The sequence below is a fragment of the Oratosquilla oratoria genome, chromosome 29, assembly GCF_046742065.1.
Source record: "Oratosquilla oratoria isolate Oo_2021 chromosome 29, ASM4674206v1, whole genome shotgun sequence".
NCBI classification, from domain to species: Eukaryota; Metazoa; Arthropoda; class Malacostraca; order Stomatopoda; family Squillidae; genus Oratosquilla; species Oratosquilla oratoria.
The window spans coordinates 14,263,128-14,281,541 of NC_134805.1; the positions used below are offsets into that span (position 1 = coordinate 14,263,128).

Sequence of the window (18,414 nt, forward strand, 5' to 3'; positions counted from 1 at the left end):
AATTTTTGTCACATTTAGGCCTTTCTTGGTTAGTAACATCACTCCTACACCCTAGTTTGTTTCTCTATTTATGTACCAATAATTATATAATCCTTGTCCTACACTATTTGGTGGATAGCTATAAATGCTTGGGGGCAAATGTGATGGGAACAGGAGAACTAAAGGTAGAATGTAGATTAAGAGAAGCAAGTAAATACCTTGGGGGATTAAAAAGTGTAATGAGAAATAGACATTTGGGAATGGATGCTAAGAAGAGATTGTATGGAGGGGCAATTGAGCTGACAGCACTGTATGGAGCAGAAACATGAAACATAAGAGAGGAAGAGCTTAAACATGTTTGAGATGAAATATCTGAGAAGTATGGTAGAGGTTACTAGGATGGATAGATTGAGAAACGAGGAGGTAAGGAGGAGAGCGGGGATGGAAAAGAAGTTGAGATATGAGGTTGATGAAAGAGTATTGGGATGGTTTGGACACATGGAAAGACTGAGTGAAGAAAGATTAGTAAAAGAGGTGTGGAAGGCAGAGGTGGGGGGAGTGAACATGAGGGGTTGACCAAGGATGAGATGGATAGACAGGGTAAATAGGACATCATGAGAGTGAGATATCTGTTGAGGAATGACAGGAGAAAACAGAATATAGGATGAGAGGAGAATGGTTATGTATGGATGATGCTATGATGCATGGAAGGAAGTTATCTCAAATTATTATTTAATATATCTAGACTTTGCAAAAGCTTTTGATACTGTACCCCACAAAAGACTACTTACTAAATTAGCTTCACATAGAATAAGTGGTAGCCTATTAAGTTGGACTAGTAATTGGTTGAATGGTCGAAAACAGAGTTGTTTTAAATGCAAAAATTTCTGGATGGAAAAATGTTACAAGTGGAGTTCCTCAAGGTTCCATTCTCGGGCCACTTCTATTCATAGTACAGTCAAACCTCGGTTTTCGAACATAATCCGTTCGAGAAGGCTGTTCGAAAAGCGATTTGTTCGAAAACCGAAACAATTTTTCCCATTGTAATCAATGTAAATAATTTTAATCCGTTCCAAGTCTAAAAAACAACTTTTTCTAATTTTTTTTTTACTATTTTACACCATAAACTGCACTGTATACTGTTTACCATAAATAAGTGTATCCCACTTCTTTTCTTAAACTTTTCAAACCACCCTCTGCTTGCTTTAAAATCAAACCCTTCCGGAATAATGCTAGGATCTTTTTTTATCAAATCTTCATACAATTGTCTTGCTTTGGCACAAATTGCATCTTCACTAAGAGTATCACCTGCTAACTGTTTGTCATTTACGAAAATCAGCAAAAGTTTCTCCACTTCCTCCAATACCTGTGGCCTTTGTTTGCTAAAAACACTTGATCCTTTAGCCACATCACTTGCTTTAACCTGGTCTTTATTTTTTAGGATGGTGCTTATCGTCGATTTCGCCATCCCAAACTCCTTAGCCAACGCAGACACACGAACGCCAGATTCATATTTCACTATTAATTCTTTTTTAAATTCAATAGTTTTGCGCACTACTTTCCTCTTTTCTTCACCACTTGAACTTGCTTTCTTTGGACCCATGATTAGGGGCTAATACACGATGCAAAGATGAAAAAAAGTCAGATTTACGTAAATAAGAACGAACACGTCTGCTCGGAATGAACTTTGATCGCAAATGCGCTACGGAGGAAGCGTCCTTAGCATTCGAGTTCTCTCGGCTCGTGAGTGAGCCGCGTTCGGGTACGCTCGGCTTCTTTCGGTTTGTTCGAGAGCCGAAATTTGGTCGAGTTCTGAGACGTAAAATTCTCGAACTTTTTGGTCAAAAACCGATTTGGTCGAGAACAGAAGCGTTCGATAACCGAGGTTTGACTGTATATATAAATGATATAGACCATGGACTAAAATCTACTGTTTCCAAATTTGCTGATGATACAAAACTGTGTGGAATGGCAAATGATCACTTAAACCAATTACATATTCAAGAAGATTTAGCTAAATTACAGCAATGGTCTGAAAAGTGGCTAATGAAATTTAACACAAGTAAATGCAAGGTCATGCACATAGGTAAAAATAACAGTAAGTACGATTACAAGTTATTTGGAAATTCATTAACAAAAGTGGATAGTGAGAAGGATCTCAGCATAATTATCAGTAACAATAACAAATCATCCAAGCAGTATATTTCAGCCTCTGAGAAAGCAAATAAGATTCTAGGACTGATTGCACGATCTTTTGACTTCAAAAGTCCATCACTCATTAACAAGCTATATAAATCGTTAGTTCATCCATATTTGGAATATGCTGTTTCTGCATGGTCACCGAATCTCATTAAAGACATTGCCAGATTGGAAAAAGTACAATGGTGAGCTACAAAACTGATTCCAAATATCAAAAATAAATCATACGAAAATTGACTAAAACATATGAATCTGTTTTCCTTAAAAAAAAGCGTAGACTCAGAGGTGATTTGATACAGGTCTTTACAATTCTAAAGGGAATTGACATCAAAAGTGACAAAATTTTCACACTGAATGAGAATCCAACAAGAAACAATGATCTCAAACTGTCCAGAAATAGATTCAGTTTGGAAGTGGGTAGAAACAACTTTGCCAACTGTGTAGATAATGAATGGAATAAACTTCCTGCAGAGGCAGTGCAATGTAGTTCAGTTTGAATCTTAAAGAATCGTTTAGATAAACACCTAAGCAAGATGCTGTAATGACTATAATTCAATTTATATTATTTATTTGTTTTGTTAACATTTGTCTGTTTGATATTATTTGTTTGATTCTCATTTATTATTAGTTATGTCAATTTATTATTATTTACTATTTACCTGCTTATTATCTAACTATACCTATGTATTTATGTATTTTATTATTTACATTATCATATTTTTTATTTATTCATTTATATGTTTATCATTATTATGATTTTTTCGCATCTGACCTAGATATGGACCAAAAGGTCTCCTGTCGGCATGCTCCGCCTTTGTAGTCCTTTGTAAAGTGGAGGATGGGGGGTTAGGGAGTACGTGTGAATGATATTTTGATGCAGCCCGAAATAATTTCTTCCTGTCTTCTCTTTTTCTGCATGAGGGGATGGAGAGGGGGGATAGCGATTAAATGAAACAGCCTTGCTGTGGATGTGCTGTGTTTAGTTGCATTGCTTTTGACCCAGGGCAGTGGGCAAGATGCAGGGATGACCCATCATCAAGAAGGAGCCAAGAAAAGAGGAGGGGTGGGATGGTGAATTGGAGTGGAGCATGTGGGGATGAAATGGGTGGGAGTGGATTTATGCCTTTGACCTTGGCTACCTCCCTTGTAAGGAGGAAAAAGCCTTTGGTATATGTATGGTATATATCTTCATTCATATAGTGAATAGCCACTTAATCTTCTGCAGCAGTCTGTACATCTCTTGTACAATCCAGCTGATATGTCTTTCAGGTGAAGGTTGTCTTTTATCAATACACCCAGGTCTTTCTCCTCTTTTGCTTTTGTCATGGGTTCTTTGCTTCCCAAGGAGTAGTTCAAGGATGGCCTTTTGTTGCTACTGTGGGACTGTTCCTATGTCACTGGGTGAAAGTGGTAGGAAGAGGAGAGCAGTTGCTGTTTGTCAGCTTCTCATGTGTGAAAAACAATAAAAGATACAGTACTACCTCTCATTAACAGACTAAAAGGGGGTAACGGTGTCCGTGGATGTGAACAATCCGATGATTTGGAGTGGTTTTTGGGTGGCATAGTTATTGCACGCACTAAACAACGGCACCAAAAACACCAAGAACACAGCGAAAACACCGCAAACACAGCTAATTAACGTCCATTAATGAGAGGTCTCACTGTACAATTAACCACTTCAGTACGAGTCAAATTCTCATGCACAGTACTGACTGCCATATGTACAATGCAACACATTATAAAATATAAAGTCACTCCTGTATTACTTGTTTTCTTTTACTCTGAATAATAATAAGCACAGAAAACATGATAAAACCAATTCACAGAATCCAGGGGTAACTCATGTACAACTAAAAAAAAATATATATATACAGTATATATATAATCAAGATGCCAACCCTGCAGCCTCATGTACCCACTTGTGCCTCATGACGCCTACATGAGTATCATCATACCAGAGTGGTTAACAGTGAGAGATCTTGGGCCAGTCCAGAGACCAAGTGTCAGCCCCTCAAGGCTGGAGATGAGCAGAGCTGGGCACATTCCTAGGTGCGTCTCTCAGTGTCCTGACTATATAAGTGTCAGTCAGGACACCAAGAGACGCACCTACGAACTCACCAAGGAACGTACCCAGCTCTAGAGATGAGGGAATTGATAGGTTTTGAAAATGGGCAGCTTCATTGTCTATCTTGTAGGTGCCTGTCATTGGTCCCTGCATACATACGGTACATATGCCAAAATACCCTTTCCCCTTTGTAAGGGGGTGGCTGAGACAAAAGCACATACCCACCTTTCACCCCTCCAAAACCCAGTAATTGTTACTGCCATCATAGCTCTTCGTGAATGAAGGGGCATCCCTAACCGAAAAATTTTTAATCACTAACTAGTGGTACTTTCAAATGATAATCATGATGAAGTATGGGTATTTCTTTTTGCCCTTCCTCCTTGTATTTTTTTTTTTTGTTTTTTCTCAAACTTTCCTCATTCCATGATTATTCCCATTCTCCTCACATTTATCTGCTCTATCTTGTGCGACAACTTTTTCTGCAAACGCACCATCCACCAGTATGTTTTGTGTACATCAGTTTTTTTTTTATTTTGTTCCAGAATGTGCATACCATGCTTGTATACATGTTCCAGTCATGGCCCCATGAGGATGAACTACCTTCACCCCTCTCTAATATCATAGATTTAGGAGAATTACTCCTTCAAATTATTCATACAAGCTGTGGCAATCCAATAGTTCTCTGCTGTGCGTGAGTAATTTACAATTCTGTGTATTTTGGTAATCCTAAAACTTAGTGGCATACTTCATGGATTTACTAATTAATAGTTTGTGTTGTTATGCTGAAGAGGACCTGAAAGTTTGTTGCTACACCAATTACACCAGTTCCAAGCTCCTAATTTAAAAACTCATATATAAGATGCAAATGAATAGTATGAGATCACTATTATAAGGAACAAATTCCAAATAACTAGAAAACAGCCCATACCCATACTAAAACCAAACTCACCACCAGAATCTGGCATCTTACAGACCAATCTCATTATTATTCATCATATCCAAGTTAATGGAGAGACTAATACTTGAAAGAAACATAACTAGGCTGGACATCTCTCCAAACCAACATGGATGCAAGGAGGGCCATTCCATATATACACTTTTTGTAGACATCACAAATGCTAGAGAGATTTAACATGAAAATACTATCAGAAAGAACAGTCATGATAGCAATAGACATAAACAAGCCATATAATAAAGTTCTTAGAATATCTATCTATATACCAATAAGCGTCTTTCCCCTTATAAGGGATTTAGCCAGGTATAGGGCATGCATCCACCCCCATCCATCAACCATTTCCCTTTTGTCTTAATTTTTTTTTGGATGAAGGGTCATCCCATCCCCTGCTCACTTGCTGGGTCAGAAGTGATGTAACAGGACACAGCATGTCCATAGCAGGGCCAGCTGCAACCTTCCCTCCTTATCCCCTCATGTGGAAATAAAAAAAAGGCTAAATCAATTAATATTCCACTTACAACCATTCTCCACTCTTATTTACTTTTTGCCTTCTTCCTTCCCTGCTCAACAGACATTTCCCTTTTACTCAAAGCCCCTTTCACCTCCATTCATCTATCTTATTCTTGATCTTCCCCTGAAGTTCATTTCATTCACCTTGGCCTTCCACACTCTTTTTGCTAGTCTTTCTTCATTCATTCTTTCTATATGCCCAAACTATCCAAGTATTCTTTCATCAACCCTATCTGCCAGCTCCCTTTCCTCCCCTGCTCTCCTCCTTATTTCTCAATTTATTCCTCAAAACACCCACCATAATTCTTAAACACTTCATGTCAAACATGGATTTCTCCTTTCTGTCTCTCTTAGATTTAACTCTTTCTTATTACTTTTTCCCTTCTCTTGAGTCTTACTTGCTTCCCTCACTCTACAGTTTACCTTCACCCTTATTCCTCTATTCCTTGCTACATGTGACCCAAAATACCTAAAATTGTCAACTTCCTGTAACCTCTCTCTCCTCTAAGACTTACTTTGTGCAACATTTTTGGGGAGATGTGCATAAACAGCTCTTCCAACAGTTAATGAATGTCTCATACCATCACACATTCCCATCAAAAAGGAATGAAAGCAAATGGAAACAATATTTTGCCATTGTCAGTCATCATATAAACTGTCAGACAGAAACCTGAATACTGGTGATACAATAAGAGTAAAGCCTATTGATAACAGTAAAAGAGAATGGAAACAAGCTTTAGATGTCATAGGTATAAGGTGATCACTGATGATGGCAAGATGTACAAAAGTAGTCACCAGTTCTTAACCACTTCCATACGGTGCTGCACACATAGGCATCATGAGGAGCAAGTGGGTGCGTGATGATGCCGACATCGGCCTTTTGATTATATTTATTGTAGTTGTACCTACGTAACTTCATTCTCTCTAAACTGGCTTCATCATATTTTCTATGGTTATCAAAATTCACGGGTGAAAGAGAACGAACGATTGAGCACTGACTTTAATTTTTATAATGCGATTATTATGATGCAACATCACACATTGGGCAGCTAATGCTGCCAGATGTGCGATGTGCCCAGGAGTGAAGAGGTTAAGAAAGTTTATGTGATCTCAAGAACAGTATTTACCTAGTTGTATTATATGGGAAGGGAGCTATGCTTGTGGTGACCTGTCTTTGTATCTCTTAGCATCAAGTTTTTTCTTAAAATTTTGAATAGTGTTTGCACACACTGTTTCTTTGTCTAATTTGTTCCAGGTATCTATCACTCTGTGTAGGAAGCTTTTTTTTTTTTTTTTTTTTCAGATCTCTTCTGTTATTATCTTTTTTGATTTTCTTTTCATGTCCTCTTGTTTTTCCATTGTACAATTTTGATAAATCATTCTTATCTAAGATTTCCATTCCTTTCATAATTCTATAGATAGTCAGTCTCCTCTTATCCTTCTTTGTTCCAGAGTTGGTAATTCTAATTTGGACAGTCTTTGTTCATATGTCATTTTGGGAGAGTTGGTGCCAGTTTTGTTGTTGTACTTTGTATTCTTTCTAATTTTTATATTCCTTTTGGTACTGGGTGTCCACAGTGTTGCTGCGTACTCAAGTTTTGGTCTTATTAGTGTAGTAGTTAAAAAAAAATTATTTCCTCATCCAAATAGACAAATGCCACTTTTATTGACCTCAATAAATTGTAGGTTTCTCCGACTATTTTATTAATATGTTTGGCCGGTGTCATGTCTTTGCTGATCATCACTCCAAGGTCTTTTTCCAAGTTTACTTTTTTGACCTCTTCTTCACCAATTTCATAATCTCTCGATATTCTGTTTTTACTTTTTCCAAATTATACTACATTTCTTGATATTGAATTTCACTTCCCACTTTTGAGTCCATTTCCAGATCTCATCCAAGTCTTGTTGTAATGAGGTGCAATCCTCCTCCGTTCTTACTCTTTAGTATTTTTGCATCTGCAAAGATATTCATATAACACTCTACTCCTTCATCCATGTCATTTATGTATATGGCAAACATGGTCGGGGCCAGTACTGATCCCTGCAAGACACCACTTATTATTTCTTCCCAATTTGAGAATTTATCTCTAACTACTACTCTCATTTTGCTCCCAGTCAGGAAGTCTTTCATCCATTCCAATAATTTTCCTCTGATGCCACCTATCAACTATATTTTCCTTATTAGTTTCTTGTGTGGTACCTTATCAAATGCGTTTTGTTGGTCCAGAAAGGCACAGTCTGCCCAACCATCTCTCTCTTGTATTATATCTATTAATCTCGAGTAGAAGCAGATCAAGTTTGTTGTACATGATCTTCCTTGTCTGAATCCAAATTGATTTGGATTCAGTATAGTTTTTTCTTTTAAATGATTAACCCATCTATTTTTGATGACCTTTTCACAAATTTTTACTACTGTGCTTGTCAGGGAGACCAGTCTGTAATTTGATAGATCTTACTTGTTTCCTCCCTTATAAATTGGTACAATGTTTGCATTCATCCAGTCCTGTGGTACCTTTCCTTCTTGAAGTGAGAATTTAGTCATATTGTATATCTTATCTGTTAATTCCTCCATGCATTCTTTCAGTATCCAATTTGTAATTCCATCTGGACCATGTGATTTTCTGACATCAAGGGTTTGATTTGGTCACTGATTTCCTTCTGTGTTACAGTTATTTCTTTCATTGAGGGGGATATCTCTCTCTTTATTTCCTCACAGTTAGGTGAGTTATCTATTGTTTACTTCAGATGACCATGCAATTCTAACCTTGTTGATTTTGACCGCACTGGTAGTAATGAAGTTCAACCTTCGACTGAAAATGCCATCACATCTACAGATGTCAAGTCTGATGAACTGACTGTACAAACTAGGTCTGGTAGGACAGTTAAAGCCTCTGAAAATTTGAATCTTTAATAATATGTATGGTATATTTTGAGATGGTAATTTTTATTGGTTAATCTTATGATTTATTCTACCTCAGGAACAACTTCAGTAGTATTCAATTAACAGTTTTGGTTGTATATTTTCTTACATGTTATTACCATTATGTTGGTTTCTTGATGGATAATTATTACCTGTCTTGAAGTTTCCATATTTGAATACAATATGCAGTTTCTGCAATTAGGTTGATCTTGTTTGTACTGTACCATATTTTGATTCTTTTGAGGAGGGAGATGTTTGGTGATATGTTTTATATAGGTGATGTGTTAAGCCAGCATACATTCAGTCTTTTGTTTTCTTGAATAGAGCACTTGTAAACATGAAGAGGTGTCTGTATCTTGCACTATATCCTTATGTTAGTTTAATTTACTGCTAGAGGAAGCCACACAACACTTTGTATGTGGTGGGTCTTGTCTGTGTAACAGAAGAGAACACACCCTTTGTCCTAGCCAAGTTTAGGACTGCCTACAGTGTTTGACAGATAGCAACTAACTTCCTGCATCTGACAAGCTCTAAAGCCTCATCTCATCTTGTGCCAGCTTTTTTCAATCTTAAATTTTATTTTATTTTACTTTTTTTTATACATTTTTTATACTGGTGTTATAGTCGTGTGTATAAAAGTCCCTTTCCAGCTTCTTTAGAATATTTATTTTTGCAGAGATGGTGTGAGAGGCTGTGGGGTTGTAGCTGGACTTTTGGAAATACTCAACAGCTTGATAAATTATGAAAAAGTTGATGTTTATAGAACTGTTGTTAGTTTGAAACGTGACAGGAAAGAATTTATCCCTACCCAGGTAATCAAATAGTTACATATAATGAATGCTTTTGTAATATGTAAAGATTTGCACAGGTTTATATTTGAAAGACCTTTGCATGTTTTCTTTTGTTTTTATGTTTCACAGATGCAGTATGACTTCCTTTACCAAGTTGCCAATTACTACATTCAACAAAACAGTACATATGAAAACATTGAAGATATTCAACAAAACAGTACTTATGAAAACATTGAAGATACCATTTATGAAAATATTTGATAACTTGAAAGAGGTCTGGGACTTATAAAGATGTTAAATGGAACCATTATATGTAAGTATGTTTTACATTCTACTGTATTTACCAATTCCAATGTACATGAAATGAGAATCATGGGATCCTGCCTTGATGTCTACATTGGTCAAACTTCCTCAGTTAAGCTCCTCACCTTCTTATGCATGGGGGAGGTTGTTGGAATATTGAGTTCGGTGGTCTGTCTTGAAGGGCTTGTATAGTGATCCAACGGTATTTCAAATCAAATCAGCCATCCTGAGTCCACTGCTGAGCAAAGGCCTCCTTCATAGCATTCCATGATTCACACAACCACGCCAACCTCTGCCACGTTACTCCTGCAAGCTTCTCAATCTTGTTTCTCCATCTCCTGTCTGGTATCCCTCTTCCACGCCTCCTACCTTGCAGTGTCCACTTACTCCATCGCTCATCAGTCATTCGCATTAACTTACCTGCCCAATTCCACTTCTTCTCTTTTGCTGCCTCCACAATATCTTTCACTCTAGTCTGCTCTCTCACCCAACTTGCTCTCTTTTGGTCTCTTAGCGTTATTCCCATTATAGATCTTTTCATTCTCCTCTGTGCAGTCCTGAGTTTTGTTTCCATTGCCTTCATCAGTTTCCAAGTCGCACACCTGTAGATTATTGCGGGCAGAATGCATTGATTGTAAACTTTACGTTTCAAATATAAAGGTAGAGAGCCTCTCAGGATTTTATTATACTTACCAAACACTTTCCAACCAATTGTAATACATCTTTTTATTTCATTATTATGATCTTTTGTCACTTTCACCATCTGGGCTAGATGATTATACTCCTCAACTTCTTCAAGACTCTCACCATCAATTACAATCTCTTTACTTTGAACTTTCATGTTGAAAATTACTTTAGTTTTGGTCTTATTCATTTGTAAACCTACTTTGAGACTTTGCTTGTTTAGATCACTCAGTATCTCTTTCGAATCTTCTGCTTTTTCTGAAATAAGAATAATGTCATCCGCAAATCTTAAGTGGTTCAAATATTCGCCATCAATCTTCAAACCTTTCTCTTCCTAACTCAACCTTCTGAAAATATTTTCCAAGCAAGCTGCAGATAATTCAGGTGAAATGGTATTGCCTTGTCGTACTCCTTTCTTGATCTTGATCTTTTCTGAATCTTTATGTAGTCAAATCATAGCAGGACCATTTTATTAAATCTTTTCTAAAACCCTTATGATCTGTTCATTTGTACCCTGATTGCATAGTGAGTTTAGTATTGCTATTTATTCTACTGAGTCAAAGGCCTTTTCATAATCTACAAAAGCTAATGGAATGGAATGATACAAGGGTTGTTGTTGTTGTTGTTGTCATTCCCTAGACTGTCTGTCCGAGCAGTCTCGTCTCCCCAAGGAATGCCATAGCCGAAACTGGGTTTTCCCACAAATCCTTTATAGAGCGTATGTTGTGTTGTTTGCGTGCATGATTGTGTATAATGCAGTCTTCCATTATGTGTTGTATGGTATGGGGTGAAGTGTTACATCCTGGGCAGCTGTTCACAATGCGGTCATCCAGCCTCTTCTGGTAGCTTAGAAGTGCTGGGTGGTGACCGCACCGCAGTCTGGCCAGGTGGACTCTGTCCTTTCGTGGGAGAGAGGATTCAGAAGGGTGGATATCAGGGGGTCTGGCATGCAGCAGTGTGTTGTCTTTCAGTGTGTTAATGGAGCGGTGAGTGATATGATTATGAATATGTTTCCGGAGGCTGGTATTTGGTGGTTGTGGAGGAAGAGAAGAGAGTATCTGTGCATGATAAAGGTCTTTGGGTGTTGTTTTAATGTTTCTTGGTGTGTGTGGGTGTTCTGCTATGTAGTGTAGCAGGTGTAATGTGTTTGTGGTGGCTGCGGCAAGTGTTTGTGTGCCTTTCATGTCGAGGTGGTCCTTGACTTTGAGGACTTTTGTTTCATGGTGTAAATGGTCTGTAGGTGTTGTATTTGTGCAGCCTGTAATTGTTTTTAGGGCTTTGTTTTGAATGATTTGAAGGGTGTTGTGGTGTCTCACTGAGATTAGGAGCCCATGCAGGACTCGCATAATTCATCACTGAGCGTATGCATTGTTTGTATATTGTTATATTAGTTTCTTTGTTTTGTCCAAATGTTGTTCCAGTGATTGACTTAAGTGCGTTAAGTCTGGGTGTGCATTTGTTTTTTATGTTTGTGATGTGTTGTTTGAAAGACATGGATGTATCGTATGTTACACCAAGAATTTTCGGTGTGTTTGTGTGTGGTATTAGAGTGTTGTTGATGTAGAGATGAGGTATGTATTTGTGTTCTTTTGTCCAGTTGGTGAGAAGTGTTGCTGTAGATTTGGTTGGAGCTATTTTGAGTTTGTTTGTGATGAACCATGTGTTGAGTGTGTCAAGGTATGGCTGGATTATTTCTGCAGCTAGGGTTGCAGATACAAGGGTTGTCTGGTATGGTGACAGCAAAGGTCATTGACGCCGATGTTGTCTAAAGAAAGTCAATGATAACTATGAATAAGATGAAAGGGTAATTTAAAACATGTCTTTTTTAAAGTAATAATTAAAAACAAAACTTATTTACAACTTTTGAAGAAGGCCAGCTTTTTCAATGAATTTAGAAATGCCACTAGCAATATACACTACTTTCTCTCCAAGTATCTTGGCAAGGATGTATCTGCTATCCCCATCAAGAGCCTCGTAGAGGTATCAATGTCTAAGATCCCCGAGATTGGGGCATTCAACTAGCAAATGTCGCACAGTCAGGGGGACCAAACATTCCTCACAATTAGGCTGATAATTTCCATCCATCAAATATTTGTGAGTGAGATGAATATGTCCAATCCTGAGTCTGCATAGTGCTGTTTCCCATCTCCTAGGCATTCTACCATATTCCCAAGGAGATATCACACTTGTAATCTCCTTCATCTTATTAGAATTAACCAAGTTCCAACATTCCAGCCAGGTACTGCAAGTGAAAGTTTTAATTTCTGGAAAGTAATCACTGAATTACAGTGGGTATCTCCTTGGAAATAGCTCTGTTGCTGCATTTTTGGCTAATTTATCAGCCTCTTCATTTCCATTCACTCCAACATGTGTAGGGACCCAGCAAAACTTTACTTTGGTACCATGCCTCTCTATAATATGAATTCATTGAAAGATTTTTAAGATCAGAGGATTCGTAGCATTATAAGCACAGAGCGCCTCCAACATGCTTTTGGAGTCACAGAAAAAGGTAAAGCTACCAGTATCCAGAGTTGCCACTTTCTCAACAGCAGCTAGAATAGCATACAGCTCAACTGTAAAAATAGAGGCTGAAATAGAGAGAGCCCCTCTACATAAAAAGTTGCTACTATAGACTCCAAACCTAACACCAGCATCAGATTTGGAGCCATCATTAAAGATATAAGTAGTATCAATATGCTCTATGACATGGTTCATAAAAATTGAATGGGCTTCAACCTCTGTTGTGTCTTTCTTAAAACCATTGAAATATTTACAAAAAGTCACTTCCGGAAGCTTCCAGGAGTTATTGATGGTTTGAAAGGTAATACCTCATCTATGTTTATTCAAATCTACTTCGCCCAAAAATCATATGGTTGAGGAGATTTTGGATGAACTTCAAAAAAGTTGAAATAGGTTTCCTTAGTTACTCTTTTAAAAGTTATAGATTCTGGGAGCCTCTGTAGTCTGTACCAATATCTTAGTAAGAAAGACTGGCGATAAATATCCAGGGGTAATTTGCCCGCATCTACCAAAAGACTTGGAATAGGCAAAGTTCTAAATGCACCAGTAGCTAGGCGGATGCTTGCGTGGTGTATTGAATCAAGCATTTTGAGCTGGTTTGGAGAGGCTGAAGAATAGATCTTGCAACCATACAAGATTTTTGAAAATATAAGTGTCTTATACAACTTCAGTAATGTTTTACTATCTGCACCCTAGGAGGTATGAGCCAATATTTTTAGAATGTTTATTGTATTACTGCATTTATTTTTCAGATATTTCAAATGGGCAGTCCATGTCAATCTTTGGTCAGATATTAGACCCAAGAAACGGGTCTCTTGAACACAAGGGATTTGTTGTCCTTTAATGTAAATATCAGGGTCTGGATGTATTCCTCTGATTCTACAAAAGTGCACAAGGACAGTTTGCTCATACATACATACATACATATACCAAGGCTTTTTCCCCCTTACAAGGGAGGTAGCCAAAAAGGGAAAGGCATAAAAACACTCCCACCCATTTCATCCCTACATACACTCCACACCCCTCCCACCCTCCCTCTCATCTGAGCACCTCCTGGATGACGGGTCATCCCTGCACCCTGCCCACCGCCCTGGGTCAGAAGCAGTGTTGCAAGACACAGCACATCCACAGCAAGGCCGCTTCATTTAATTGGCGACCCCCCCTCTCCGTCCCCCCTTGCATATAAGGAGAGGACGGGGAGAAATCCCTTCGGGCAGCGTCAAAATTTACACACACATACTACCCCACCCCCCTGCCCATTCCTCCTCATGCAATCACAACATCATCCATATACAACCATTCTCCACTCACCTCTGTCTTCCGTCCTATCCCTTCCTTCCTCAACAGACATTCCCCTCTTCCCCAAAGCCCCCTTCACCCCATCCATCCACCTCATAGAGAACTTAAAACCATTCATCTCTGCCCATTCAATAATCTTATAGATTGTCAGTTGGATTTTCCTTTCCACCATAACCATTCTTGCTCCAGAAAAAGCTATGAACAGGTCATCCACAAAGAGTGTGTGTAGGATATCATGAGGAATGACAAACGATATTCCATTAATAGCCAAAGCAAATAATGTGATGCTCAAAATATTCCCCTGTACACAGGCACACCTTCTTCTTGGCATTTTCTGTCTGAGTATGTATTACCCACCTTAACTTGAAAGATTCGTCGAGCTAGGAAAGCTTGAATAAATAAAGGCAGTTCACCTCTCAATCCTGCTCTATGAATGGCTTTCAGGATTCCATGCCTCCATGTAGTGCCATATTCCTTTTCCATGTCAAAGAATACTGACACATGGTGATGTTTTGCGGCATATGCATTCTTCTAAAGCCACATTGATTTGGAGAAAAAATATGTTTCTTCTTCAAATACCACACCAACCTTGTGTTAACCATCTTTTCCATGATTTTACAAAGGCAAGAGGTCTGTGCAATAGGACAGTAACTTGCTGCTAAAAATTTATCTTTTCCAGGTTTTGAAAAAGCTAAGATAATTAAGAGTTCCCATAATTTTGGGTAACTAGTGTCATGCCAAATTCTATTGATAATACCTAAAATTAATTTCTTTGTATGAATAGAAGCATGTTTCACCATTGCATAGGGAATCTCATCAGGGCCTGGAGTCTTATTATTACATGATGACAAAGCTGAATCAAATTCCTTTTTGCTAAATGGTTGGTTATAAGACTCAGTTTTATTGGTAGAGAAATCTAGAGTCTTTTGCTCTTCTCTGAGTCGATATTGATATCTAGGTGAGACTTGTGATTTACTGGATATATTTGCAAAATGATTGGCTAAAGAATTACTTACGTCTTCAGCACTGGTTAAAATTTGCCCGTGGATTTGGAGCTAACTTCCCTGCAATTTTCTTGAACTTTCTCCATGCAGATGAAGGTGGAGTTCTATAATTTATTGAGGATACATATGATGTCCATGAAGCACGTTTGGCAGCCTTTACTGCGCGACGAATTTGTGCCCTACATTTCTTGTAAAAAAAAAATAGATTTTCCTCTGTGTGGTGTCTACAACATCTGGTAAAAGATCTTGTTAATCCATGTAACACCTGGAGTTCATTGAACCACCAAGGAACTGGTTGACGTCAAAATAAACCTGTAGACTTGGGGATGGAGTTGGTGCCGGCAGAGTGGAAGGTTCCATTCAACAGCTCAATTGTACTATCCACTGTCTGGAAGTCGTCAGCATCTCCCTCTATATCGCTCTGCTCCTGAAATTTTTCCCAGTCGGCTTTTTCCAAGATCTACCAATCCACCTTGGTGATCTATATGTAGGAAGATTAAAACCGGTATCAATTACAATAGGTGCATGGTCACTGGTATGCCAATCATCCAGTGTTCTCCAACTGAAATCAATTAAACAATTCGAGCTGGCTATAGAGATATCAATACATGATAATGTTCCAGTTTGCATATGGAAATGAGTAGGCTCTCCTGTGTTGAGTAATCCAATGTCCTCATTTTCTATGAGGGATGCTATTATGTTGCCTTTGGTGTTTGCTACTACATCACCCCTTAAGGGGTGTCTGCTGTTCATATCACCATGTATTAGGAAAGGCTCCAGAAGCTGTTGGAAAAGATCTTTCATATCTTCATATATCAACTGGTTGCTGGGAGGTATACAAATAGAACATACTGTGTACCCTCTTCTTCCAAGATTTACTTGCACTGCAACTACTTGTAATGGGGTTTCCAAATGAACAGTTATTTGAAGAGCATCATGGCAAACATATAGAACACTTCTGCCATGACTTCCTTCTTGAGGATTATATGGGATTCTATAACCGAAGTACTCTCGGGGACAGGGAGTATTTTGGTCTTATTTGCTCTCCTGTAAGCAAACTACTGTAGGTGATATATCATGTATTAGTAGTTTAAATTCCTCATGTTTTGCCCATAGACCCCGACAATTCCATTGTAGTAATGATATGAAATTTAGTTTTTGTTTTTGGAAGACTCTTTTTGTGTGGTCTTCCCATTGGCACTGCTTATTTTGTAGGTGAGACTACTTCTAAATGCTGTATTGTTTGATAGAGTTGGTCTTGAAACACTGGGTTTACTGCCAGCATTCATTCCTTTTTTCGCATGTTTCTTTGATGGATAGAGATGTTCCTCATGAATCTCAGCCTTTATATTATAAGTTTTGGTGGTACTTGGATTTTTTTGTGCTTTTAGAGTTGGTTACTGTATCAGAATTCCATGAGGAAAGAACTTCATATCTATTTGAGGTGCTTATTTTGGGATTTTTTTGGTTTAGGAGAAAGTGATGGAGGTCTCTCACGTTTACAGTTATCTGATGTACTCGTATTATTGACTTTCATATCTAATGTTTGAGGTAGTTTTTGATTCTGACTGATCTCCCTGAAATCAGGTAGTGATAATGCCTGAGATGGGGAAGGCAAGGATGGAGGAGTGGGTTGGAGGGTTGTGCTCTAGCCTCAACTTGACCCAGATGGGTGGGCCACTACCACAGGGGTTGATGCACCTGCTAGAGGAGGTGCAACCACTGATCCCCTTGTGGTAGCTAGGGGTAGTGGATTTAAAGCTCTCGCATAGCTCTGTTGTGATGCATGAGGTGGAATGGGTGGGGGGATGGGGGGTGAGGTAGTATGTGTGAGCAAAATTTGATGCAGCCCGAAGGGATTTCTCCCCGTCTTCTCCTTTTATGCATGGGGGGGGGGTTGCCAATTTAATAAAACGGCCTTGCTGTAGATGTGCTGTGTCTTACGACACTGCTTCTGACCCAGGGCATAATTAAAACAATTGAAACATTGCATTGGTCTTTGGTGGAAGGGTCTTACTCTCACTTGTTTGTTCTCAAATGTTACGTGGGAAGGTATGTCAGAGTCAATGAATGTCAAAATTATCATACCAGAATTAGATGCTTTTTTTTTACTTTCCATACTGTAGAGGGGCTCATGTTCAGGCTTACAGTTTCTGTCAAGTCATACAGATCTTTGTCAAAGATGACTCCTCTTCCATAACTAAAGTTTAAATGAGACTTGATCTCCTTAAGCATTTCATTATCTTTAACCTGCATCAGAAGCATCATCTGGGCTTGCGTTTTGGATTCTGCATGTACTAGCAAAGTGAATTTTCCAAAGCAGGAAATGTCTCCACTTTTAATGCCACCTACCGGTACTTTCTTTTGGAGGTAGCTGCTAAATTTGTAATAATTAAAATTTTCTCCCTTTGTTGTAGCAATCAACCACATAGGATTGGGAGTCCTTGAGTAATCATTATCTAGTTGCTGATCAATACCTGGAGCCCATACAGACTGTCTGTTAAAGCTCCTCGTAAATCAAATTCACATATTTTTAGGCTGCTTATGTTATAGCTGGCTTTGAGTGCATCTTCATATTTACTCAAATTAACCCAAGCTTCCCACTTTTGTTTATTTTCAAGGAAGTTTATTCGAATTTCTGAGATATTACCAAAGTCACCTAGGGTATTTGAGATAATCTTATAGTTACATTGGAGAGGAATATCTTCAATGTGAACAACTCTTAAGATTTTTAATGTTTGTTGACTTTCCCATCTGGGGCTTGATAGATTTATTCTAAGATTTGCCATTTTCCTTATCCTTGGTTGTGCCGAGAGAGGAGTCCAAGCTAGGTCCAGGTTTGTCAGGAGGATCAGAGGGGTCTGGGGGTGAAGGTATAGGTGCCAGTTTGTTACTTGCTGCAGTTATCATTTTCTGCATTGGTTGTGGCCATATTTGAAAGTTAGTTAAGAGAAATGCATGGAAGAAAGATACTATGGCCTCCCAATGCCTTGGGAGGTGAAGGAAAGTTCCCCATAGGACCAGAAAGTTCCAGAATATGGTCATTTACACATGCAGGACCTCGGAATTGAGCTGTAGACTTTGACAACCTGATTTGTCCTCTAGAGTTTTGTCCCATAAAGAATGGGGCTGGCATAGTCATCCTGCATGTGCACTGGAAAGGGGGGAAAGGAAGTCAGCAGCCA

At 38.5% G+C, this 18,414-nt stretch overlaps 1 protein-coding gene across 5 annotated transcripts in view; it reads left to right on the forward strand.

Annotated features, from left to right (window-relative positions):
- LOC143040605 (uncharacterized) overlaps nucleotides 1-18,414 on the forward strand; it is a 535,837-nt gene that overhangs the window by 496,631 nt on the left and 20,792 nt on the right. For all 5 annotated transcript variants that reach the window (XM_076211732.1, XM_076211736.1, XM_076211735.1 and 2 more), the window contains 3 exons: nucleotides 4,786-4,934; nucleotides 9,305-9,440; nucleotides 9,549-9,732. In XM_076211732.1, coding sequence (XP_076067847.1) covers nucleotides 4,786-4,934; nucleotides 9,305-9,440; nucleotides 9,549-9,680 — 417 coding nt within the window. In that variant the 3' untranslated portion in view covers nucleotides 9,681-9,732. The remainder of the gene's footprint in view (nucleotides 1-4,785; nucleotides 4,935-9,304; nucleotides 9,441-9,548; nucleotides 9,733-18,414) is intronic.